Genomic DNA, 27,677 nt, shown 5'->3' with positions numbered 1-27,677 from the left:
AGTCCGCCGGCAATAGATCGCACGCTTGGTCCTAAAAGGGTTATTATTTATTGAATATACAAATCTTTTAATAACTATATAATGTTTTATTTTATTTTATAAGCTGTTTACGCTAACTTTTATTTCTGCCACCAATGAAGATTTAGTTGCACGATGATATCCTGTGTGGCTGTCGCAGATTCTGATGGCAACACAGGAATTTATTTACTTTACACATTAAATTGAAGGTGAATTCACAGTTACTCGAGTTAGTTTTTAATTCTAATTGACCTAAAATCTGGCCAATGTTACCTTTGCTGTTTCAACAATACAATCAGGTACAAGACTCACAAATTTGTTTCAAAGTTTTTTTTTTTAGAGAGTTGCAAAACTCTAGGTAAACACCTCAATCTAAGAATATTTAAAGGAAACTTAGTTTATAGTGGACTTCTAATTTGTTTCAGCAAAATAAGTTCTACCTTAACCCATTGCGGATCGTATTGTTTTGGCGCATGGGCACCAGCAGGCACGAATTAATTTACGGCAGCGGCCACACGAACAGCAATGGTGCACCACATTGTATCGCTCGCTATTGCATAAGAAAATTCAGCTGTGAAGGTATCGTTCAGATGGAACATGAGCTTACTGGGTTATCCATGATGTAGGAACGATAACATGTGAACAAGGTTCCGGGGTGGCAGGGATGATGTCTGAATCATAGTCTAAATAAAGCGGCTCGGCGAAGCAATTACAACATCCGAACCATTGTCTAGACTCCCGCCAACATGTATGTCTGCATCGATTAGTTGTGTCACTAACCTCTAAAGTATTATAATAACAATTGAGGAAAACACCCAATCAGAAGTGCTAAAAAGCGAAGAGTAAACTCATATGAATGATTTTTCAACTTCAACATACAGCTGCAATCTGTAGGATATTTATAAAACTTTTGAAAACTCTAAACATAGACCGTTGTTAAACACTCTTAGTTGACAAGTTAAGACGATCAGCCGATCTACCAGACACTAATAGAACTATTTGGAGGGAAACTTAAAAGCAGATCGCTTTTGCGACCTGAGCTCGTCATCGTGCCGTTAGGTCCGGCCGCTGCGTGACGAGCCGTGATCCGCAATGGGTTAAATTTAACTTTTCAGTTTTCTTGATCAATAAAACAATCAACAGCTTTCAAGATAGAGAATTATCACAGAATCTCAACAATCCAAAATTACAAAAAATAACGATTGACAGGCAGTCTACCTTTGTGAGAACTGTCTTACCAGCTGATTAAACACATGGGTTAGATTAGTTTGTGTAACACACACATGTAAATAAATACCAGACAACTAATCTAACTATTTACATGTTCCCAACTAAAGTCGGTTTAAAATCGAAAAACAATAGGTCTGTGTACTCGTCACAGGAAATGGTTTGGTCTAGTTACGCATCGATCAGTCTGAGCAAAGATCGAAGTGACTAATTTATTTTAAATATCATTCGTATCAGTCGGAATAACAATACCTGACTCTCATAGACACGTTTGATTATACCTCATAATTCCGGATTCTGACAGCTTTATATTTTGTCTAGCACAGCAGCTATCTTGATCCCATCGATGAGTCTCCTCGTTACCGAGACGAGTCGTAGTGTTCACAGAGCCAGACTGTCAGTGCTGGGTGGACTGTCACCGTAGCAGTGCTTGGCTCTCGGGTCCTTGTACGAGTTCTCGTGTTGGACAGACTGCGAGGAGGTGCGACACTTGGCCAGGCACAGCTCAAAGTGGTCCGTCACCGATGCGAACAACACACGAAACGTTTCCGGCGCCTTTCCCAGCACGTTTTGTAGCAGATTCTTCTGCAGACAGATTACACAGAGTGATTGAAAGTTTTAGATACTGTATATTAAGTACAAATTGGTACAAAGAGTGAATATTCTCAATTTTTTCCGAATCATGCTCACTTAGGTGAAGAATATTCTCCTTAGGTTGAATTTACTTTTATCACTCCATTTTGAGAAATTCCAAGGACTGAGAGAATTCACAATTTTATTCATTTAACTAATTGTTGTTATACAATAAGAGATTGAAAACAAAATTTACATGTCATGTACATGAAATGTTTATTTAGTCCCAATATACAAATTGAACAGGTTTCTGTACTGAAAGCTGGTGAAAGAGGTAAAATTCTTGGGCCCAACTTTGGACGGTTCCCTAAATTGGGAATAAACATTCAGATAAGATCGTCTCAAAAATTAATTCTGGTTTATATGCTCTTTATGGAATGTCAAAATTATGTACAGACGAAACACTAAAGTCTATATATTTTTCGCATATTTATTCACATATTACATTCCGTATTTCATTATATGGATCTACATTGGCAAAAAATTTGGATTCAATTTTAATCATTCAGAAAAAACAATCTGTATTATTCTAAAATTGCAAGGGAATGAATCAGTTAAAATGCATTTCCCTCGATTGGGGATAATGACAGTTTATAATGCATATATCTATAGCACTGTACTGTCAGTCAAAAATCGTGTAAGTGACATAAGTACCTGTAGTGACATTCACAGCTACAATACCCGAAAAAGAAATAATATGGTTGTAGATTGTCATAATTTACAATTCTATAGTGAAAATCCAAAATATATGGGTGTATAATTCTTTAATATGCCTCCAAATTACTTAAAATTAATAGAAGAGACTAAAATTTTTCAAATTAAATTGCAAAATTATTTAACCAACTTACCATTATATTCTTTCTCTAAATGTTTTGAAATGCATAATAGATAAAGATTGTATGCCAACATTTATTTTATACTTATCTAAATTAATCATAATTAATATAGTTTATTATTTGTCATTTTTTATGGATTTATTGTGGACTTTACAAACACCCACTTATGTATTTAAAAATATCTATTGTGTTTATATGTTTGACACCATTCATGTACACCATGTGTAAACTTTGCATAAAGATATTTCTGATTTTTTTATTTTTTACTTTTTTGGTCAGTTAATGTTTTATCAGTAAAAAAGTTTAAGATCAAGAGTCACCTATTTTTGTATTTTTAACTCCTAATTCTGAGGTGAAAGTTTGACTAGGAACAAGTGATTACAAGAGTTGCGATATTCCAGAAAGATGTTTTCTTGCAGCACAGTTGGGAAAAAAAGGACTAGCTAGGGAATCAAAGTATAATGATCCTTAGAATAGTTAAAGTAAAACATATATTGGAGCAAATCAGTTTTGCAAATCAATTTAGCATAAAGCTATTAGTTTTAATTTTTTTGCTGTGCTATAACCTAAACTGTTCACTAATAAATGTATGACAGTATAAAGCACACATATGACCATGACAGAGATGATGATGTTTAACACATATTTTAGACAAGCTATATACTTTAGTAGTGGGCACTGAACCTTGTCTGGGTGCAGGCAGCAGGAGATACAGTACTCGTATATGCTGCAGCAGCCGTTGTCCTTGCAGGTGTCACACGAGTAACGTCGTACTGACGCCAAGGAACTGTCACAACATCCATTCGCCAGGATTTCGCGCCGATTGCAGACGTATCCTGTGACCAGAAGTTACAACTGAGTGACAACAACTTCCTCTTGACAACACATTTCACAATAACTGATGAACTGGGAAGTAAACTGCACTAATGAACATTTAAAACAAGCCATCCATCATTATACCCAATTCCTTAGAATACGCAAATTTAATTCTGATAACTTCTTTCTTAGCAAAATCATTTTTATGATCACAATTGACAGATCAACTCAGTTAATGCACTAAATATTGAATCTCTATATGGTTAAAAAAAGTGCTCACAGGGTACAAAATATCCAATTTTGTGTTCTTCCAGATTTCTCTTTGAAGAAGAAGAGGAATATCCTTCCAATCTGATAATAGTAAGCCTGCTCTGCCTGTGTCAATAAAATCTCTTATGGTTTTATCAATATGAAAAACTAATACTTTAATGTGACATACGCTCAGCAATCTTGAACTTATCAGGCAGGCTTGATGGGTTGTCTCGACTTGTTGATGGCCTGTTTTATATGAAACTTGATTTTCCAGAGTCTGTGAGGGGGCAGAACCAGCTCGTGCTTTTCTTGCTCAGTCACCATTCACTCAAATTTGATCACTTAAGAGTTAAGAGGTGAAATAATCTTATGTTATTTCCTTATATGTGAGACTACAAAAAATGTAATTCACAATGCGACTAACATGTGGATTCCAAGCCAATAATAGAGTGGATGGCAGGATCATCACACATGCTACTATTGAATATTAACATGTTAACTACTGCAGACGCCCTAGTGCGCTTGCTGTGTTATGATAATAGTTATCTTCACTCAGGAAGACCAGCTGTGAAGGTGTTACGTGTCATCTGTAAAATATTTTGTTTCTTATTTTTATTTATACCGTTTCAAAATATTATTTTTAATTATGATTTCATTCAGAGTTTATAAAAGGCAGAAACACCGCTTTTGAAATCTGAAATTAGGTTTCTTCAAGTGATAAATAAGAGAATGATATTATGAGCCCAATAAGTAAGTTAATTTATACTAATAGAAACATTTTTTAAATATTTACACTTACCCTTATCATCATGAGAGCTTTGCCCTGCACAGAGTTCCGACATGTGGTCACTTTGACAGTGCCGTTGTTTTCATCACTGGAGTGCCATAGAAACATTTTGTAAATGTTTAGACTTACCCTTATCATCTATGATGAGAGCTTTACCCTGCAGAGTTCCGACATGTGGTCACTTTGACAGTGCCGTTGTTTTCATCACAGGAGAGCCATAGAAACATTTTGTAAATGTTTAGACTTACCTTTATCATCTATGATGAGAGCTTTGCCCTGCACAGAGTTCCGACATGTGGTCACTTTGACAATGCCGTTGTTTTCATCACTGGAGTGCCATAGAAACATTTTGTAAATGTTTAGACTTACCCTTATCATCTATGATGAGAGCTTTACCCTGCAGAGTTCCGACATGTGGTCACTTTGACAGTGCCGTTGTTTTCATCACAGGAGTGCCATAGAAACATTTTGTAAATGTTTAGACTTACCCTTATCATCTATGATGAGAGCTTTACCCTGCAGAGTTCCGACATGTGGTCACTTTGACAATGCCGTTGTTTTCATCACTGGAGTGCCATAGAAACATTTTGTAAATGTTTAGACTTACCCTTATCATCTATGATGAGAGCTTTACCCTGCAGAGTTCCGACATGTGGTCACTTTGACAATGCCGTTGTTTTCATCACAGGAGTGCCATAGAAACATTTTGTAAATGTTTAGACTTACCCTTATCATCTATGATGAGAGCTTTACCCTGCAGAGTTCCGACATGTGGTCACTTTGACAGTGCCGTTGTTTTCATCACAGGAGAGCCATAGAAACATTTTGTAAATGTTTAGACTTACCTTTATCATCTATGATGAGAGCTTTGCCCTGCACAGAGTTCCGACATGTGGTCACTTTGACAATGCCGTTGTTTTCATCACTGGAGTGCCATAGAAACATTTTGTAAATGTTTAGACTTACCCTTATCATCTATGATGAGAGCTTTACCCTGCAGAGTTCCGATATGTGGTCACTTTGACAGTGCCGTTGTTTTCATCACAGGAGAGCCATAGAAACATTTTGTAAATGTTTAGACTTACCTTTATCATCTATGATGAGAGCTTTGCCCTGCACAGAGTTCCGACATGTGGTCACTTTGACAATGCCGTTGTTTTCATCACTGGAGTGCCATAGAAACATTTTGTAAATTTTTAGACTTACCCTTATCATCTATGATGAGAGCTTTACCCTGCAGAGTTCCGACATGTGGTCACTTTGACAGTGCCGTTGTTTTCATCACAGGAGAGCCATAGAAACATTTTGTAAATGTTTAGACTTACCTTTATCATCTACGATGAGAGCTTTGCCCTGCACAGAGTTCCGACATGTGGTCACTTTGACAGTGCCGTTGTTTTCATCACTGGAGTGCCATAGAAACGAGTCGTCGAGTTTCCTGGCTGGCAGAATGTCTATTTCGTAAACTTCGTTGTCAACTGGCTGGAAAACCATAAATAAAGCTTCAGAACCAATTTGATTTGCATGTTTTACAACATGACCACCGCCTCATATTTTCTTTTGCTGGTCCTCAAAGAGGAGCACTGCTGAGTCATCCTTTCCATTTTTATCGGTAAATATATACAGGGTGGTCCGGGAGAGGAAAGGAAATCATTTCAACAGGTAATTATAGACCTAAAAACAAGACGAAAAGTTTATATAAAAATGTCTTTCATACGTTTTTCTTAATGCTATGCTTCGTTAGCAAGATAAGACTAACAAAAGATTTCATCCAGATTTCCAATACAAGGATTAAATAAATCCGGACTGTAACATTATATTGGTAATTAAGACAAAAATTTGATCGTTTCATATGAATTTTTACCTAAAAAATCGAATAAACTAGGTTCCAGAACTGTAAAGCACTTAGTTTCTAAAATAACTGGTTTAAAAATAAAAATGTACTGTCAACAACCACGTTTTAGGCACTAAAATTTCAGTAAATAGCTAACAAATGTGAAAAAACCATGACCAAAAATTGCAGAGAATTTCATTCAGAGAAAAATTATATAAATAAAGTCGATAGCAAACAAATTTTAAATTAAAGAATTCAAATTTAATTGTAAGAAAACAAACACTGAAGCAAATGCGCTTCGGACAGTCTGAATACAATAACAACAGCTGTTATTGTAGTTAATAATACAATATTACATTACATTACATTAATACATATTAAATTGCCCTGAACTGCGGATTGCCTAATAACAATAACTAAGTAACAGTTCAAACTGTAGTCATACACTACTATAGTTTAGACTTTTAATAAGTCATCTTCTGGTGCCGGTGTCAATAAATATTAAAAGTGAGGATCAACCATCTGGAGTCGTCATAGTTTAACACAGCGTCTTGCCAACCAACCGATCAGCTGATAACGTCAATGCACCGGGAACTGGAATCACCCAGTGTCAGTTGTCCTGTCTTCTGCCAGTCGTGATGTTCTATCATGTTTAATATTCGTTTGTGATAGGCCTACCAAATGTTGTTTTTCGTACTATTTATTTACTTATTTTTTATGTTTGTACTGTGTTTGTGAATGTTTAACTATAATGCAGTTCTGTTCAACAGACAACTAGAATGTTCTCTACTGGTTGAGACAGATTGCAGTACAATAAAAAATTTCTAACTATGTGTAAAATATGTGTACTTTTATGTGTTCTTTCAATCAGTCCAGAAGATAGTTTTCAAGGTAAGTCTGATGATTCTCCTATCAACTGGTAATAATTACAACAATTATTGACCAAGATCTCAATCTCAACTAGGAAATGTTCTGATGATTTGAATAAATCATCACTGAAGGAAAGCTTCCTTTTGTGAAATTTACTCAACTCATGATAGTATTGCACCAACTGGTAAATAAAAAAAAAAATGTTTAATGGTAAACTGGTATCTGTTACACGCAGCTTTGCACACAATTTTCTGGTGAATAACAAGGACATCATAGGCATATTCTTTTTAAACGGCTTACCTAAATAAGTAATGGTATTGTAAAATATTTCCATATCCTGATCCACTTTAAGATAGTTAATATTAAGTTTAAAGTTCAGTGTTTTGGGGCTCTGAAAACAGAGAGTGAAGCGCTTTTAAAAGCACCAATTACTTGAAGTAACTTGCAGTTATATGTGACATTCCTTAATATTTAATTGAATATCTCAAAATATTTCAATAACGCTTGAACTATTTTGAGGCTAGCAAGGAGACATAGAGGCCTCCGTAGCTTTGTTAGAGAAAACACTAATCATACAATATGAAAGTCCTGTGATAGCTCTGAGTGGACGTACGAAGGTACATCTATATGAGGTACGTACTACTTCAGTGTTCATAGAAATTTCAACATACATAGTAGATCCACAAACATGACAGAACTAAAAACTTCCAAACTATCACATTTATAATCATTACAACAACACATGTGACTTCTTGGCTTGCCTTCCACTCATTGAATATATGTAAATGTGACACAGTATAGTAAATGTTTACAAGTGTTTATCTAGGACCGAACTTAAAAACATTATAGGCCTACTAAGAAAACTATAACTATTACTCTTACCTATTATTTATTTTCAAAATCTAGGTAGTAAACTGATTAATACTAGTATAATATTATTACAGTTTATATCAGTATACTGAATGGTAACGCTTGCTTGTAGAAATCTGATTTCCACAACAAAGAGATTGATTGAATATTCTTGCTTTTCGCTCTGTTCGGTAGGCTATAGTATCTATTGGTTCAGTACAGTATATTAAATTAATTTTTATATTCGGCTGAAAAATTTTATAAAAATAAAACCTCTACTGAATTTAAAGTCAGAGACCTCATTAGAGTCATTGGAACTATTTAACAAATACCTGTTTATCTATTTTAAATTGAGAAGAAAGTAATAAATAATATCTAACTTGCCTTATTTCCAAACATTATACGAGGGGTATTAGAAAAATAAGGTTCCACGATTTTTTAAAATAGACAGCTCTATATTTCTACTTAGTGTTATATATCAATTTAAAACAAAAGTTAAGCTATTTTTCCACATAATCACTGTTTCTGTCCAAACACTTTTGTAGACGATGCTCCAACTTTTCTATCCCCATGTTGTAGAATTCTGCCACCAATCCTCTGAGGAATTGAATAACCTCTTCCTTGACTTCATCATCAGTACTGAAGCGTTGGCCACCCAAGTGTTCCTTTAATTTTGGGAATAAGTGATAATCACTTGGGGCTAGTCTGGGCTGTAGGGGGGATGGCCGATCTTCAAGCAATATTTTCTCAACATTTTCAACAACTCCATCTGAAAATGAAGGCCATCCACTTCGGTTTTCATCGTGAATTTCCATGCGGCCTTCACTGAATTCTCTACACCATTTCCAAACGTGTTGAACAGATACGCAGTTTTCCCCATAAACTTCGATTAACTAACGATGAATTTCAATAGGTGAAATTTTTTTCCTTTAAAAAAACGTATCACAGTATGAATTTCGCATCTGGCGGTAACAACGATAGGGAGCTCCATCTTCGAAGGCAGCTAGGCCTGCACTGTTGGACGTAGAGAGGCGCAAGTGGTATGGATAGAGAGAGGGACAGCTGATGAGTAAGACAGTGTTGCCAGATTTCTCCCAACATATCGCATTCTGTCTCGGCGGCATAGGGAACCTTATTTTTCTAATACCCCTCGTATTTCATTTGAATACTGAAATTTATAAAGCTGTTTACAAATTTATAGAGCTGTTCAATAACTATTTAGGTAGTTCGGCTGAGGACACAGCACCAGACCAACCGACATTTCAAATTCATTCAACATTTCTTGACACAGATTGTGGCAACTACATTCAACTACTTTTAGTTATATATAAATCAAGACATATAACTGAACCTCATTTACTTGTACCAGACACATATGTGTCACAAGACAAACAATACTATTAATTAACGTAGTTAAATATAATTTTTTAGATGTTACTGTTTAATCTTATTTAGTTGTTATCCATTGTTATGTATTTAATTTGTAGTTTATCTTATGTTAGTGTTTAGCTTGTATAGCTGATAATTATCTACACATATTCCGATTGTTTCTATTTGTAATGATTTTGCCGTAGGAATGAAATAAAATCAAACATACGATCAGGTAGACTTTAATAAACTGCCTACACACGTCAATCAGTTGTTTTTTTCGAATGTATCATTTCCATCAAATTAATAATTTTTTATTACAATTTATTTAACTTAACATATGACTTCAACGCATTGATAAATTATAGTAATGTCTAACGTAAACAGTAAAGAACGAGTATTATCTATATTTTTGGAGATTTCAAAAATGGCCATGAATATGAGATATACAGTTCTTGGCGAGCAGTCATAGAAGTTGAGGAGTGGAATACCGGCAGACTGTCTTGCAGACTATCTTTGTAATGTTTATAATGCAGAGAAGTGCGCCTGTCAGGTAAGAATCCTTTTTTCCATATCATTTAAGCGGTTGCTCACAGCTATCCGGACAAGCTGAAAGTATTGTAAAGTATCTCTAACATGTGGTCCAGGTTAAAGTTGGTTTTGTTATTTTTAATGCTATTGTCAAGTTAATTTTTTGTTGTAATGTATTATTTATGTTGTTAACGTATAATAATTCTTGTTGTACGATTATTATATAATATCAAAGTTTGGTAATATATCAAATCGTTCGATAATGACAATAGAATAACGAGTGTAGGCTGTTTATTAAAGTCTTCCCCAAATGATATATTTAAACGTATTGTCAAACTATTTTATTTATTCTATTAACTTTGCCAATCTGAACTACTGATTTGTAATATACTAGAATTAAGAATGTACAATTTATAATGTTCAATTAGCCTACTCTCCTTTCATAATTATTTGTACCATTACCAACTTATCTTTGTAATCACAGAATCACATTACTTTCAATTTAAACTACTTACTGTAACTGATTGATTAATAATTAGCCATCTGACAAAAATTATCTTAAGTATTGATTATATTGGAGTAACACTTAATATCATTTGGATCCCATTAATTATTAAACTTGATCCCCAGAAATTAGGCTATTGTATTTTGTATAGGTTACTTCAAACAACAGGAAACCTTTTGGGTATGGTACGATAAGCAGACCAGGTTTTTATATATTAATATTTACAAACAATATTACTTGATTATAACTTTTGATATAACTAATCGACACTGATTTTTGAACAATAACTAACTTGTAACAACTATAATCACTTTTTCATATAATAAACATATTTTCGGGGAGGGTACGATAAGCGGACCTGGTTTTTTTTATCGAAATTGGCAAACGATATTACTTAACCATAACAATCTATATAATCCATCGCTACTGATTAATTATTTTGAACAGTTAACTTAAATTATCTATATCAACAGCTGTAAACACTTTCAAATAATACACGTAAGGTAATATTTCAATTTTACATAAGTAACATTTGATCATTAAAAATGGCAGTCAATTTTAGAAAAATACACAACATTCCTTTGAAAAATGATAAGAGATATTTTACGTGGTTTCAACATGTTGGACTCGTACTGAAAACCCCATTATGTAAAATTTGTAGGAAAGAAACAACTGTAACTGTGAGAGGAGCAAATATGATTGTCTTCAGTTTTCTTAATTTTTGTTATACTAATTTGTTTAATCACTGTAAATAATAAATTAATGTTTTAATATAAAACATATGATTGTTAACTATAATTTTATATCGATTGATGGTCTAGGATTTGAGATACGAATATTAGGTATCGATGATTACATTCTTCAATATAAAAAAACCGGGTCCGCTTATCGTACCCTACCCATATTTTCTTTTATAGATAATAATAGACAGTCGAAATCTCTTGGAGGACCGTGAAACGAAGTTTAAAAAGTGGCATATTAGCCGACCTGCTTGCAGATCATCTCTTTGCGTATTTGTGCAGAAGAGAAGTACGGTTTTCTAGAGAAGATAACAGTTAATCATTGCTACACAGAAGAAAAAATATAAAAAACTACCTACGCATATTATGCATTTCCTGTTATAAATGTTTTTTATGTTGTTATCATTTTATTATTATCAATGAGTTTTTCTTATTTTCAGTTCTAATAGTTTGTTTGATCATTAGAGCTCATTTATTATCAAAATTATCACTATATACATTATATTAGTTATTTTAATTTAAAATATGATTCTGATTATGGCTATAGATATATTGATATGATTTATAAACACGTATTCGATAAATGAATATTAAGTATCGATGATTGTACTAATCGATATAAAAATACCGGGTTATTGTACTCTACCCAACTTTTTTTATAATACTATTATTTTTTACACTCTCTTAGTTTCATCTCACATCCAAATTTTACCACTTTTGTTTGAATCTGATAGCCTATTATATGAATTAACCTTATCTTGCTCCTACTTCCAATCTAAATTACGGCACATTTTGAGAAATGTCTACAAAAAAACCGACTAGCATATTTGAAAGTATTGTTTATAATTTAACTATTATATACTAACTACTTGACTTATGAATCTTTTCTGCAAAAACCATTCAGGTCGACAGATCAGCCCTTAAGTTAGTCCTCAAAGGATTAACCTTTCCAAAATTTAATTTAATTCTGTTACTTTTTTAATTCTCTATTAATTTTCTTTGTAAAAAACAACAAATAATGGGTAGGGTACGATAAGCGGACCCGGTTTTGTATATCGAAGAATGTAATTATCGATACCTAATATTCGCATCTCAAATCCTAGACTATCAATCGATATAAAAGTATATAGTCCTCAATAACAATCATATGTTTTTAAAATATGGATTTAATATTTACAGTGATGAAAAAAATTATTATAAGTAAAGTTAGGAAAACTGAAAAGGACCATATTTGCTCCTCTCACAGTTAGTTGTTCTTTCACACAAATTTCACATACGTAATGGATTTTTCAGTACGAGTCCAACATGTTGAAGCCACGTAAAACATGTCTTATCATCTTTCAAAGCAATGTTGTGTAGTTTTCTAAAATTGACTGCCATTTTTAATAATCAAATGTTACTTATATGTAAAATTGAAATATTACCTTACGTGTATTATTTGAAAGTGTTTACAACTGTTGATATAGATTATTTAAGTTATTTGTTCAAAATAATTAATCAGTATCGATTGATTATATTGGTGGTTATGATTAGGCCTAAGTAATATCGTTTGCCAATTTTGATATAAAAAACCGGGTCCGCTTATCGTACCCTACCCCAAATAATTTAAGCAGCTACAGAAAATATTGCCAACTTTTCTCTATTTTGATCACTTTAGTGCATTTTACAGAATAGACCAACAGTTTTTACTAATAGATTAGGTTAATCACACTATCATAAGATTAATATTAGTTTACTTATTCATTTAGGTATATACTAACCACACTTAAAAAGCTGATAATACAATACGTTAGGGATAAAGTAAATATTATTCCTAACACTATTTGCCTTCTAATGAACCTAAAAACACAAGCTGCCCACATTTTCTCTCTCGGACAAATACACAAACTCCATCTAGTAAACATCTTTCACTCATGACAAAATAAACAATGTATACAAAATTGTATTGTGGAGAAAATAGAGCAAACTGCAAGTTTTGTGGTCCAGCCAAGATTCTAAGTTGAAATATTTGTCAACACAAATAAACACAACATTGTCACCACACAAGTGAAACTGACAACAACACAGTAAATCAGAAGATTAGGATTAGACAACTCCACCAAAGTAGACAGCTACAAAATGTGATCAAAATAAACAATTCGTCATCTGATTTGACTTTGCCAAACGCCCAGGCTTCAGATACTGCCTAAAAAGCTCAAATATATTCTTTTTTTCTAGTTTGGTACCTTTAAATATTTTAACAATTATCCAATAAACTATAATCCCTTATGATACTTTTACTCAAATTGTATGTCTCATGGGTAAACATAGATCATCATACAGTAAAACCCGTGTAAGTTTCAAGCAACATTAAAATTCTACAGATGAAATCTTTCTCGACATATCTCTTGGATAGTTAGGCTACATGTATTAATGACACTGTGAAATACTCATTATAATGGTACTCAGTTTGTTTGCACATTTATACAAGTTTCTAGTTGTCATCATCGTTATCCATAAGAACAATGTAAAAATGTTCTCTAACAATCAGCCAAATTCCAAGGAGTGACATGCACCGCACTCTAAATTAATTTTGCCTATTGTATATAGAAATGAAGATTCGTGCAAAATGTCAATCTATAGATCAAGTTGTTCTGATATACCGTGTGAACAGACATACGGAAATGAAAATTAATCAGTCCCTCAAATAATAGGCTTCGATAACACTCAGCCAACTAAGTAACAAATCAAAATTTCAAACTGAATGGTCACGAATCCTTCCGACTATCACTGTAAACTGCTGCTGTCGCTGTCGTATATTTTTAGTAAAACATCAAATACACGTGGTATTTAATTTCAACAAGTATACTTCAAAACACGAAACCAGTTTGTCATCCAAATACGGGGGAAAATAGTTATCGTGACTAAAAATTCGCGATGATTGAGGTTTTTGACAAATCGTAATCTCACCATAGGGAATTATTAGGAATTACAACTCGAACTCACATTCACTTCGCTCAGCCGGATAGGCTTTCTGAAGAGTTCACCTTGCAAACAAAACTAATTAAACAGGTTGTATTTTCAATTTTTGCCGGGTTTAGACTTTAAAATGCAGCTAGGCTACTCGGTTTCCTAATACTGTATTGTTAAAGGATCATAGTTCTCAAGTCGGACTAGAAGTAGTCTTTATTGTGAAGTAGTTCCAATAGATTTCTTCGACTATATCTGTAACTAAATTTAACTAAGTTATTTCTTAAATCTGTCCTGTCATTTCTTAAGGAGAGATTTTAATATTTCCACAAAAAGTTATAAACGTACCCTAGTGCAAGCCATGATTATCGCAGCCAGTATCGGACAGCTGTTCGTGAGAACTGGAGATCGGTGTCGGTAAATACATGGCCGAGTTCACTAACATATGTAAATAGATGTTACACTGTCTTCCACGACAACCAACTTGAGACACTATAGCGACATAAATCGCCATTAAAATTGTTTTCCTTTGTCACATAACGCGACAGTAATTGCCCAATTCCTCTCGCAAATTTTCTCGCCAGTATTGGGCAATTTGCTTGTCAGACACCACTCTGCTCTGCATTGGCCTTGACATAGCTTGCTCGCAAGAGTTTGATAAAAGGGCGCCCAAAACCAGAGCCGGTACCTTTTTTCGTTGTTGTCAACAAAAAAAACTAAAGGTTATTGTTTTAAAACTATTTGCTTTATATGTTTAAACGGGAACACAGACAAGCTAATTTTAATGTCATTCTCCTTATTGTAGATCTACTGGTTAGTTTGTGGTTAACTTTCAAATTTGGGTATCTGATCTTTTTGATCCGAGACATGTGCCACTGCTCGGCGGCGGTGACGGGGTAACGCCAGTTAGTAGCCGCAGTGAGGGCTGCACGTAACTCCTACCGTGTCTAGTCTAGTATTTCAATATTCGTGGTTTGTAGGAGCAATTTGTACTGCCGGACATCCACTTCCATTATGAGGCAGATGTAAGGAGAAATACTATTAACGTGATTCAAAAACTCACTCAAAATAATTGCATAAAGTTCTCGGGTCAGTAATTATGGAACTATGTACTCAATGCAATTATATTGAGTTAGAGGGTAAAAGTTATCGTCCAAGATGAAGGGATGGCAGTGGGTTCTCCACTGTCTCATATTTTCGCCAATATCTTTATGGAGGAATTTAAGCAAAAAACTTTGATTCAGCTCAGGTCAAAAATTTGGTGGAGGTATGTGGATGATACCTATGTTGTTTTCCCCATGGAGACACTGAATTGAATGAATTTTAGAATCACATTAATAGTATTTCTTTTTCCATCCGCCTCACAATGGAAATGGAAGTCTAAAACAAGCATCCTTGTTTGGATTTGTATGTATTAAGAGATAGGTAAGTCCTTAAGACTACTGATTTTCGAAAAAAGCACATTCAGGAAAATATTTAAATTATCAATCAAACCATCAAAAATCTGTCAAAGAATGATTGGCCTACTCGCTGTTTAATAGAGATGTTTGATAGAGCAAAAAGCGTATGCTCAGATAAAGATGGATTAAAAAATAAATTTAAGAAAGTTGAGTTGGATCTCAGACACAATGGGTACCCTCAATTAGTAATAAATAAGTGCAAACGAACCAGAAGAATCATTTCTGAGTCAGAAAAACAGAATAGTGATAAATTTGCGATTATGTCAATCCCTTATGTGGTGGGACGATCGGAGAAAATTAGAAGAGTAGGTAGAAAGTAGAACATTAGAACAGCGTTTAAAACATAAAATACTCTTAGACAAATCTCGTAAAAACAAAACTAAAAATGGCACACAGGATTCCAAAAACTGTGTTTACTGTATAAAATGTAGTTGCAATAGGGAATGCATAGGCGATAAAAGACGTAAGAATAAAAGGCATTAAACGTAAGGATAAAATATCACAAACAAAACGCAAGAAAGAGTCTAAAAAAATTGCACACCATTGTTGGTCCGAAGACCATCATGTAAATTGGGATGAAGCCAGCATAATACATCGGGAACCTCATTTTTTAACAGGAAATTAATCGAGGCTATATACATTAAATTGACAGACCAACCATTCAGTCAATCATCCATCAGTCGAGATTAGGCCGCTTTGGTTGCCAATTCTGAAAAATGAACTAACAAGGAAACCTAAATCATCAAAGACACTATAGACATTTCTAATAAAGTAATGAGAAGCCACATTGGGTAAAGAACTATTGGCCTCTGGTCAGTTTTCAGTAGTTGGTCGATCAGTGCAGATCAATTTTGACCTGTATTATTTAGTTCAGTTTCAATAATTAATGAGATTTTTATTAAATGCATTTTTTATAGATAGTGAACTTGGAGTTGATTTACGCGTGTCATAACACTTTGGTATGATTTTTTTTATTTTAACCAAGTTATCCACCTGAGAAAGAGATCAGGTTGCATATCTCGAAACGTAGTGTTACTGATTTTTTTTCTCACTGAACTATGATAAATGTCCGGATAATCTTGTTTCCCTCACAATCCCTCTATTCAATTATCAAAACTTTAAACATAGAAATAATATTTGGATTGTATCTAAATTAAAATTCTTAGAGTAAGTTACCCATACAAAAATTGTCTTCCCCAGTACATTTTTTATTATTTTACTAGCTGTTTCCTGCGGCTTCGCACGCTTTTCGTAAGCGTTACCCGTGTAAGTGGCTCAAGTAAATTATATTTCCAACGCCGATGTAGAGTTTGCTTTGTTGCCACGATCAAGAAAATCTGTAGCCTATATGTTTATAGCCGTTGTACACGTACATGTGTTTTATTATAAAGTGGTCTAACACTCAAGCTTTAAGTTCAACCAGAAATTTATCTTCAAGACAAATATATATCATAACTTAGCGCCTTCAAATAGTGATTGGCTATTAAATATTCGTAACTGTCTCGTAATTGCAGTTTATAATGTGCAGGCGCTTTGAAAACTGTTATCTTTGGCAACGCCACCTGGAAGCGAGTTACATCAATAGACATAGCATAGAAACCTTCTTCGTGGAAAAATACATATACATACAAATTTTCGTAATGATCGGTCAAATAGTTTACGATTCCATAAAGGACAAAACACACAAACATTCATTTATATATATACAGATTTCAGATTCCGAATCTTTAATGTTGCTTGAAAATTTTCCATAAAAATGAACAAGATTGTTTTCTAAACGTTTAGATAGTTTTAACAATTATTTCCTACTTACGAAAAATAAGAATCTGAGCTACAAGAGCACTCGCTGCAAAATGTCGTAAATTTCGCCACGATCCCACATCTTCCGTATAACTTCCAAAACTGCCAATGAAGAGACCCGTAATTACTACCGGTAGTCTCACGAACACTCACTGTCCAATGGATATCCTCTGGACTTCTTAAATTTACGTCATCAAATTCTCGGTGATTTCAGAGGCCATCGCGACACACCGGTCTAGCCATGGCCAGAACCACTCTTCGCATACTCTCTTTCTTGCAGCCTACCAGAGTCCAACTTTATTGTTGGTCTCTAGCTCTACCCGGTGCCGAAATCATTATCAGTTGTTCAGATACCAGAAAATTCCTGTATCCTTAGTGTACCTGATTAAATCTTTCCTTATCCATCACGTAAACAAGCGTGTGTGCCTCTACAAGTTCAACCATTAAATATTGTTTCCCATCAAACACACTTCTACGACATTAAAATATTTTAAATTATTTTTATAAATTATATTTCAATTTATTTTCTTCCTTCCTAGGTAACTTTCCAGTTAATGCAATTAATTTATAATATTTTCACGTATACATAGCAATTGGTAGGTAAAGTTCGATGATGGCGCATGTCCCTTCATGGTGCATGGGATTTGGCTTAGCGTTAGCAAAGACTGTAACTCAGCGTGATGTCCCGAGAATGAAATGGGCTATATACTTGAAATTTTGCGTGGAACTTCAGCGAAGCTTTACCCGTGATGTTTGGTATGTCATACTACTACCTTGTTTAATTTGAGCACCCGTAGTTTTAATTCCACTGAGAGTAAGATTCCACAACACTTTGGATGGTAGTATTTTACCATCGATTAAGTGGGCCCTACAATCGTCAGGTCTAAGCCCTCACTGCGAGCCAATGGTAATATATCTTCTGTTTCCTCATGGAGAAACTGCATAGGATCAAAATAGCTCACAGAACCAAAGAAGACAAAGGAAACGAACATGGCTTACAGTGTAACAGTTTGTGTGTGTATTGGAGAGTGTTCTTGAGAAACTGTACAACATGTACATTCGAGTTGAAGGTAAGCGAATGCACCGCATAAGAAACCATTGGGACACAAAGAAAACATCAGTCAGAACTGTGTGTCAAGCATTACAAGGGGCTAGAGGGTGTGTTGGATAGCGCTCAACCTTAAGCAAAAGTCTTGTACGGCTGTCTTCATTTGAGCCCACGAAACATGCTTCAAAAATATCAATATGCCAAAGCAATCTTCAAATATTTGGGAAGCCAGATATTTATTTTACAAAAACCTGTAATCCAAGCCAGGAAGATATAGTTTTATCTTTTACTTGAAATGAATTCCCGACGGAAATCGTTTAATGAAAATCAGGGCAGGTTTGAAACGAGAGTTTTCTACAAATCCAATAAAAATGATAGTTTAAGACGTGTAACTAGGATAAAAATACTTTTTCAAGTAAATAATTTTAATATCATAGTTGATAAAGTACTATTATATTTATACACAATTTTCTTAAAATTTTGATTTCCTTCACCCTTTTCGCGCTAAAATGTTGCAATCCGAACGACCGTGGCTTGCCCCACACCCCCTAGTTTTGATCCTGGTTACGCCCTTGTTCCCAATAATAGATCGTCCTGACATTTTTTTAACTTTACTAATCTTTAAATCAGTTAGGAATACTCCCTGAGTGACACAGAGGAGTTGCCGAAGAAAGTCAAGATAGACGATAGCACAAAAGAGGAGTGGCTTGGCCCCACCTCCTAGTTTTAATTTTAGTTACGCCCTTGTTCCAAATAATAGATCGTCCTGACATTGTTTTAGCTTCGCTAATCTTTAAATCCGTTAGGAAGACTCCTTGAGTGACAGAGGAGTTGCATAAGAAAGTCAAGATAGCATAAAAAAGATTGTATGAGGATTGGCTTGCCCCCACCCCCATTTTTTGATCCTGGGTACGCCCCTGTTCCCAATAATAGATCGTCCTGACATTGTTTGAGCTTTACTAATCTTCAAATCCGTTAGGAAGACTCCTTGAGTGTTGTCACTCAAGATAGACGATGGGACAAAAAAGATTCCCTTAGGAGTGTGGGAAATAAATTAAGAATAAGTTGTACTGTAATACTGTTATTAAGATATCAGAATGCATTTAGTTATTGAAATAACTTAATTTATTTGAAATAAATTGAGTTCAATATATTAATAATGAGAAAGTCTACACATTTGTAATTAATGCACACACAAGTGGTTGCCTGAAGAAGAGGACTTAGATTTTTATGTAGTATAGTTCTCAATAAAGCTTGTATTTAAAACTGTAGAACGTATTTGAAGATTATGTATGCAATTTTCCTTGTATCTCAATTAATAAACTTCGCGGTTAGATTACGAGGATGATAATTTAAAATTTTTGAATTAAAGGGTTGCCACCGGCAACAATAGGTTCTCTAGGGTTGCCGGATTTACTCTAGCGATAAATACTTATGTTAAAACTTCTTTAATTTGTAACAGCTATTTAACGCTGATGAACCGGCTATCTGTAAAATGTAAGCATCTTGAAGTTCTCATATGTTATTTCTTATTTTATGATTAAACAATTTGATTTATTATAATAAACTGTTGTATAATAACTGTGTGTAATAAACTGTTAAACGTAATGACATCTAAAAAGTTTCTATACAAACTAATTAACTGTTTTTCAACATCGGGTTTCATTGAAAACACTATTCGAATTTCCTTATCGTAATATTTTCCGAAACTTTTATTTAATTTTCTTAGCATACTAAAACTGTTAGTTACTTTTGTTAGGTTCAGAATACTTGATTTTGGCAAACTGGTAAATAAAAGGCCTTTTTAGCTACACAAGCAAGATTAGAAAGTCCTTGATGTAAAGTTAACAACCACTTAATTTTGCCTACGAAAGATTAAAAAGAATGTTGCCTATACCATGTCTCTTCTGTCGTATTTCAGGTAATAGCATGTCTGGAACTGTAACCAAATATTTTTAAAACTCTAACCAAGATACTCATTTAATATGTCACTAGTATTTGTTATGACTAGTAGAATAATATTAAAATGTATTTAGTACTTACAAACTAAATATATTTATTTTCGTCGATTTGTATTCGCGTACGTTCGTTTGTCATTACGATAGTTATTTACCGATCGCTAACACTTGTTATTTATGCACGAAGACTCGATATTAAATTATTAAAGAAACGAAATATTGTGCTTTGTAAATAGTTGGTATTTTCGATATCTTTGTTTGTTCACCACATTGTTTGTATCTACTTGTTTGTATCTACCGCGGCAAGAAGAATATCATGATAGTGTACGTAATTGTAAACACAGTAGATGTCCCGACATTGTTTAGATGTAAAAACGGCTAGTTTTTGTTTAGATGTAGGGCTTAGTTGTACTTTGAAACCGCTAGTTTTTGTTTAGATGTAGGGCTTAGTTGTACTTTGAAACCGCTAGTTTTTGTTTAGATGTAGGACTTAGTTGTACTTTGAAAACGCTAGTTATAAGAAGAATTGTGATTTAAGAAAATAAACAAACAACACAGGTATATTCTGTATAAGAATATAAGTTATTTTAATTTATATCCCCAATATTTTTATCATATACTAGCGGGCCCGGCGCGCTTTGCTGCGCATTTCAATAATTTTTTGCAAAAGTTGCCCGCGGCTTCGCACGCAATTTTCCCGTTGAAAACAGTACACTATATTCACTTATTCTTTTTCTATCACATTCTAAACATTGCTGAGATAATTGATAGTCGTTCCATCGTGAGCCTCTTGGGCGTATTATGAAGGTATGTACCATATTCCTGCCTCTATCCTAGCTGTTACCCACGGCTTCGCACGCAAATCTTAAGAACCGAAGTCCTTATATTACTTAGTAAATTTTTTTTTTACTATAATAAATTTTAGATTAAATTAGTTATATCTCCGATGCCACGATTGAGTTTGCTTTGTTGTCTCGATCGAGAGAATATGTACACACGGAGTTTTGAGAACCATACTTCTGTCAAAAAAAAACAACTAAGGTTGATTTTATAACATTCTTTATATTTGTAGCCAACGTAAGATAGTAATTATGATATCTGCATTTACTCTTCTGATCAAGCATGAGCATGGTTTATATTAAATAAATATTGCAGTTAAAGGTGAATTTTTACGTCAAATTTGAATTGTATTATCTGGATAGTAAAGTCTATGTTTAACAGTGATTGCAAAAACAGTTTAAACAAAATTTGTCGTTTCTCTTAAGCTTACTCTATGCTTTAAAACTATAAGTGTAATATATGTTTACAAAGAACAGCTGATTAAAAATTTGAAAAGACGTTAACATATGTTTGCTGCAATGCATTTCTTATGGGTATTTCTGTAACAAGTGGGGCGGAATCCTGAATCGGGAAAGGGATGGGCATAGCTTATAAACCTTCTCCGTGGAAAAATACATATACGTACAAATTTTCATCATGATCGGTCCAATAGTTCACGATTCCATAAAGGACAAACATACAAACATTCATTTTTATATATATAGAAGATGACATTGTTTAAATTTAAAAAATACATTTAAATGTTCAATTTATTAAGCCTAATACACATACATGGCCATGTTTTCATGTAAACCAAATGTATTCTGGAAGCCATTTTATAACATATAAATTCAAAATAAAGGGTAAAGGATGAGACCTATAGTTCTTAAGTTATAGCCATTTCCCAAAGCTAACCTCTTTAAATTAAAGCCGTATTTTGCTTATGTATTGTGTTATCGGGCGGTCTTCAAAAGGCTAAAGACTTAAGTTATACCAGTTTTTTTTTTTTTTTTTCAGAGCATAAAATATGAATTATATAATCTCAGAAGGCTGTCGAACTTGCAATGTTTCCAAGAGAGTGTCCCCGGATCCCAGTTCGACTGGAAAGTACAGAAAATTCCCAGATTCCCCGGTAGTGGTAACCCCCCCCCCCCCCACTATTAGATCATTCTAGATACGCCAATGCTTACGCACACACATCACGTACACCATAATTTTAACGGATAAATAATCAATGTTATAATTTAGGCTATATGGTGCTTTATCCTCAAGACATGGTCAATAAAAATATTAGTATTGCATTTCAAGAAGCGTGCAATGTTATTAATTTTAATTAAAGCGATAATTTTATAACATTAGGAAATTATCGAATACAACTTAACTATTCCACTAGCTAACATGCATTCTACGAATAGGTTAACAAGCGTCAAACGTACAGGGTTTATTGAATCAGCGCTAGCAGATAAAAGTTCTAAACTAGAGATTCAGAGAATCAATTTACTTCGCTACCTCTAGACAAAGGCTCGTTAAACGACAACAATTGCAACGGGTTGACGGCCAGTGCCTCCCACACTACAATTCATTGCCGCCAATGCCAACAATATCAACAAATGGACGACAATTGGAGCTGCTGCTTTCCACTATCACTACGCTATCAGCTGACCGAGCAGTCTGGTGTGGTGTGGTGAGGTTAGGTTGGCAGCACTGCTTTAGGCAGCGGGTCGTAGTCGCGTGTCAACGCAGTATCACACCAGCAGGTGAGTTAACATTATCCTGATAGACCTAAATAAATCTACAAGTCTAATGAACAATAATAAAGTTTGAAATTGAATCCTTCACTACTAAACAGAGCGTGGGTTATTTTTACAGTAATTCTGGCAGATTTCAAAGGAAATTAATTAAAATTTGAATTTTGGCATAGACAATACATATATTTGAGACGTGCCTATTCAAACGAATTCAAACGTGATTCAAACGAATATCAAATTAAGTAAATAAAATCATAGGCGATTCAGTTCATGATTAGACACAGATTTCGGTTCTAATAATCCAAGTTTTATTAGAAAAAACCAATAACTTTGACACAAATATACAAAAAAAATATAACATGTTCGTCGAAAAGCATATGACAAAGGCTCATGAATTTCAGTAGTAACTAAACGCATTGTATAAAGCGTAGTGTGGGGAAACAAACAAAAAGGCTGCTCGCAATTTTTAAAAGTATGTACACGCTCGATTGGGAAAAAATAAACTTTTTATGACAAAAGACACAAAATGTGTTGCTACTAATCACCGACAATAGACACGTAATATTAATTAATAAAATGTACCATACATATAAAATAATTCCTAAAACCTATGCAGGCTGAAAATTAAAAATTGCAGGTCATGTGGTGTTTAAGTCTAAAATGTGATGCCCTTTACCGCAAAATTGATTTTAATACGGCTAATCACAACCTTGTAATAAATAATAAACAAATGGTTTTTTCTAAAATTTTATTAATGTGCACGAACTTATGAACAAGACACAATCTTTATTGAAGGACACTAGTTTCTTGAAATTCAAGGGAATGAGGTTTATGTTTGTGATTTATTATGATAAATGTTTATTACCTGATAACAAAATTTCGTAAAATATAAAATGCTTGTTTTTTGTTAACCCACTGAAACCATTCTGTAGGTTTGTATACATTCATACATTTGGTAGCCCTGCAGGCACTTGTGATCAAGTTCTGAGATTTTTACTCTGTTATGTGATAAGTGGGCTACTATCTCGAGGGATGTTTTTCTTTCTTTTCTCGCAGCAGCTTTGGGGGGGGGGGGAATAGACACGAAAATGCACCCATATAGAGATTTTGAAATTGTGCTGCGCTAAGTCCAAAACACAAGAAAATATTCCTATGAATTTAAGTTTCAATTGGATAAAAATAATAATACGATAAGTAACCAAAATCTAATAAAATTTGTAAAACGCTTACTGGTTCGTTAATTAGAATAATAGTTTTAAATCTTTGAGAGCAAGGTAATTAATAGTAGCGTATAGCCTATTGCTAAACATCTATTTTCAATCAGTAGTCCAGAAAACCATATTGTAATAGATCGTAATAATAACATATCATAAAATAAAATTACAACCAAATGCCGGACTTAGAATGCATAATTCTTTGACCACACACATAATTGGCTGAGCGTTAGCGGAGCCTATCAATCGAGAGGCTGGACAAATTTACCTTCTTTTTGCTTGTTTTTCCTATGGAAATCTTATAAATAAAAATGAATCTTTAAGTGTATTGCGTATATTCCTTGCTTGAAACCCTAGGAAGGCATTGAAGAGAGAACGATTGTAAAAGTTACCTGAAATATTTTAGAATTCTGAACATATAGTAGTATTTACGTTTAATAGGCTAATCCACATTTAACTGACAATAAACAGTTGTTTACATTTTCAGATGAAGTTCTACAAGTAGGCTGAAACATCTGTGTAAATGTAACTGTTATTTTTAGGTTAATAACTAAACTGTACACCAGATTGCGACGAATGTGAAACATTTAATTCGTTTTAAATATTAATTAAACACTGTTATAAAACCAACCTTAATGAACAATGCTGTGAGTGTTTTCACATAAGATAGTCCAAAATGGTGGGCGTTCTTCATTTTGAGTTATATGGCATTTTATCAGAGGCTTATGGAAACGATCCATTCTTTTCCAGACTATAGTCACAAAAACAACAGGACTTCTATAACGCAACACCTTTAGCGTTAATTCCAAAAAGCAATTATTTTGGAATGATGCATGAAGCACTGCAAATATTTTAGACCGAAAGTAGATAACAAAAGCCACATGGAGATGCTTTTTGATTGAAGTAGATTTCCGACAGCTGCATACGTACTTATGTATACTTTTTTTATCGTGACGCTAAGGCAAACTTCACTGTGGCACCGTAAGTGAATTTAAAAGGCCGGAAGTAAGCATCTTTAAATCGAAGTAGATTTCACAGCCAAACGTATATATATATATATATAATTTTCTTATCGGGAACGCAAAGTAAAGTCTAATATGGCACAAGGTCTAGAAGTAAACGCTCTCTGGCCGATGTAGATTTCCGATAGCTACATACGTGTATATAGTATTTTATGGGGACAACTGTGTTTCCCTAAGTGAATTTAAACGGCTAGAAGTATATGTACGAGTATATATTATTCGTAAAGAAATAAAGCCACCTCTACTATGTCACTGGAAATATTTTAAATATTTTGGCCGAAACTATATGAGAATATAATGAGTAGATGGCAAGAGCTAGAAGTAAACTGAGTCCGGCATTACGAATATACTTAAAATACCTTTCAAAACAAATTCTTGGAGCCAAATTTTAATTTAATTTTTTATCAGTTTTATTTTATACAATGCTTTATTTACCGTAAAGAGGCAACCTAACTACATTCAGTTTATCCTGAAGCGGTGAGGGGGGGAGGGTTTGTATGATTTAAGTTCACTTATTTAAAATGTACGTTATATATTCATCATAATCATATTCGCAACTGATTAAAATAAAACCATACATTGCTTAGTCAGTAGAATCTGTCTAAAAACCTATCGGGAGAGGTTTAAAATTGTTTTTGCAATTTCAACGTTGCGTTGATGCATACCAAATTAAGGAGTATATTAACTGCTGTTAATGGTTATATCCCTTCTTGGTCAACTTTTCCCCGATTATTATATCACTTAGCAGGCCATGATTTTTAACTTATATTTCCTGTGAGTAAAAAGCAGGAAACGAAAGCCGCGTAAATAGAACAAATCACAAAGACAGCCTCATTAGTCGTTATGAACGTCTTCGTTGTTACATGGACTGTCTGCGAATACTAATTAACTCATTTACAGTTCTGACAGTCGAAGGTGACAGATTATTGATGGGGTTAAAGAAAAATCACTGCCTTGGTCGGGAAAAGGTTTGTATTTTACTATATAATATCCAATTTAACGTAACAAAAATGACATTTTTAACTGGAATGTATTTAAAAAGATTGTGGCGTAGATTTGTTATTGGCGTTAAATATTATTGGGCATTATGAAAGAGGTTTACCTCATTGTCACATGCTTTTAGTAGTTGAAGATGATGACAATTTTTACGAACCAGGGGATGTTGACAATTTAGTTTGGACAAAGATACCCAATCGGCAAAAGTTTCCAAAACATAATGGAATTTTTTATGGACGATGATTCATGACCCATAAGGAAATCGAAACATCAATCAATTCACCATGTATGGTAGATAAAGATCACCCAAAGGACTTTTTTGATAAGACTATCTTATCTTTGTCGCTATCAAAATTTCCAAAGAGTAGATTTGGGATCCATATCTGGAGTGCAAAGAGGATAACCATGATGTAATGTTCCAATAATATGGAAAAGAGGACGTATGTACAAAAATGCAAAGCTTTAAATATTTGTTCAAACATGTTTGCAAAAATTACGATATGGCTAACATTAAATTTGCGATAAATGAAAACAATTTTGTAATTGTGTTTTTATTTAAGTTTATTTCATAACCAAGAAGTATGAATTGCTGCTACGAACCACTTATTCCTCCTGGTGAATTGAAAGAGGAAAATATTCACGTTAGTCGCAGCAACATATTATATAGTGGCTTCATGTCCTTTACTTGTAGGAAGTCGACGAGCGGACATATACTGTAATATAAGAAGATTTATTTGATTTATCAAATCAACTTTATACGAAAATTGAATAAATCATCGAAAATTTTAATTCTTTAGGTTGGTAAGTTCTTAATATGTCATCTGGACGGAAAGACAAATATGATTTTTCCAGCCTCTCGATTGATGGTTTCGCTAACGCTCTGCCAACAAGGTCATAACAAAACGTTTACAATGCTTTAATCGGCGGAGTAATTCATGTCATGCTACTGGAGATTTTCACTAAGTAACACCAGTTTGGTTTTATAACTTGTTATAGCAGTGGTGTCTTTGCTCTGTGTTAGCTACACACTTGACAGGGCTCTGGAGTAGGAAGTTATAAAACCCTAGAGGCCGTTTCAGACCGCTTGGCCAAGAGGTCTTGTGCTCTGTCGACCGTTAAAGTGTTTTCTCAAGTGTACGTTTGCTTTTACTGGTTATTATTGTCTTCACATTGTACCGTTATGTAGTCGTATTTTATATAATACATATTTTCGCAACCCTGTTACTCGTTACTATACGTTAATATAAGTTACATCTGATGTTCTTGGAACTAAATTCTTGGCGGATCAATGACCTAATTGGCACGCGTACTAATTTTGTTCTCTCGTGAACTGGGTAGCTGACCATCTTGCTGCCGAGCAACATCTCGCGCACCATGTCTGCGAGTTCAACCGAGTC

At 34.0% G+C, this 27,677-nt stretch overlaps 2 protein-coding genes across 2 annotated transcripts in view; one reads left to right on the top strand and one right to left on the bottom strand.

Moving 5' to 3' along the window:
• Window positions 1-934: 934 nt before the first annotated feature.
• LOC124367298 (SREBP regulating gene protein) lies at window positions 935-13,385 on the bottom strand. Its single transcript, XM_046824022.1, has 4 exons — window positions 13,027-13,385; window positions 5,895-6,051; window positions 3,399-3,550; window positions 935-1,830 (listed from the first exon to the last, which is right to left on the bottom strand). Exons 1-4 carry the CDS (start codon window positions 13,168-13,170, stop codon window positions 1,627-1,629), a joined length of 657 nt encoding a protein of 218 aa, XP_046679978.1. The 5' UTR covers window positions 13,171-13,385; the 3' UTR covers window positions 935-1,626.
• Window positions 13,386-22,964: 9,579 nt separating this feature from the next.
• Window positions 22,965-27,677, top strand: part of LOC124367297 (scoloptoxin SSD14-like) — a 52,888-nt gene continuing 48,175 nt past the window's right edge. Inside the window, exon 1 of the mRNA XM_046824019.1 lies at window positions 22,965-23,057. The gene's annotated coding sequence lies outside the window, so the exon portion shown is untranslated. The remainder of the gene's footprint in view (window positions 23,058-27,677) is intronic.

The sequence above is a fragment of the Homalodisca vitripennis genome, chromosome 8 (assembly GCF_021130785.1).
Source record: "Homalodisca vitripennis isolate AUS2020 chromosome 8, UT_GWSS_2.1, whole genome shotgun sequence".
Lineage (NCBI taxonomy): Eukaryota > Metazoa > Arthropoda > Insecta > Hemiptera > Cicadellidae > Homalodisca > Homalodisca vitripennis.
Note: the sequence above shows the minus strand (reverse complement) of the source record. Positions and strands in the feature narration are given on the sequence as shown.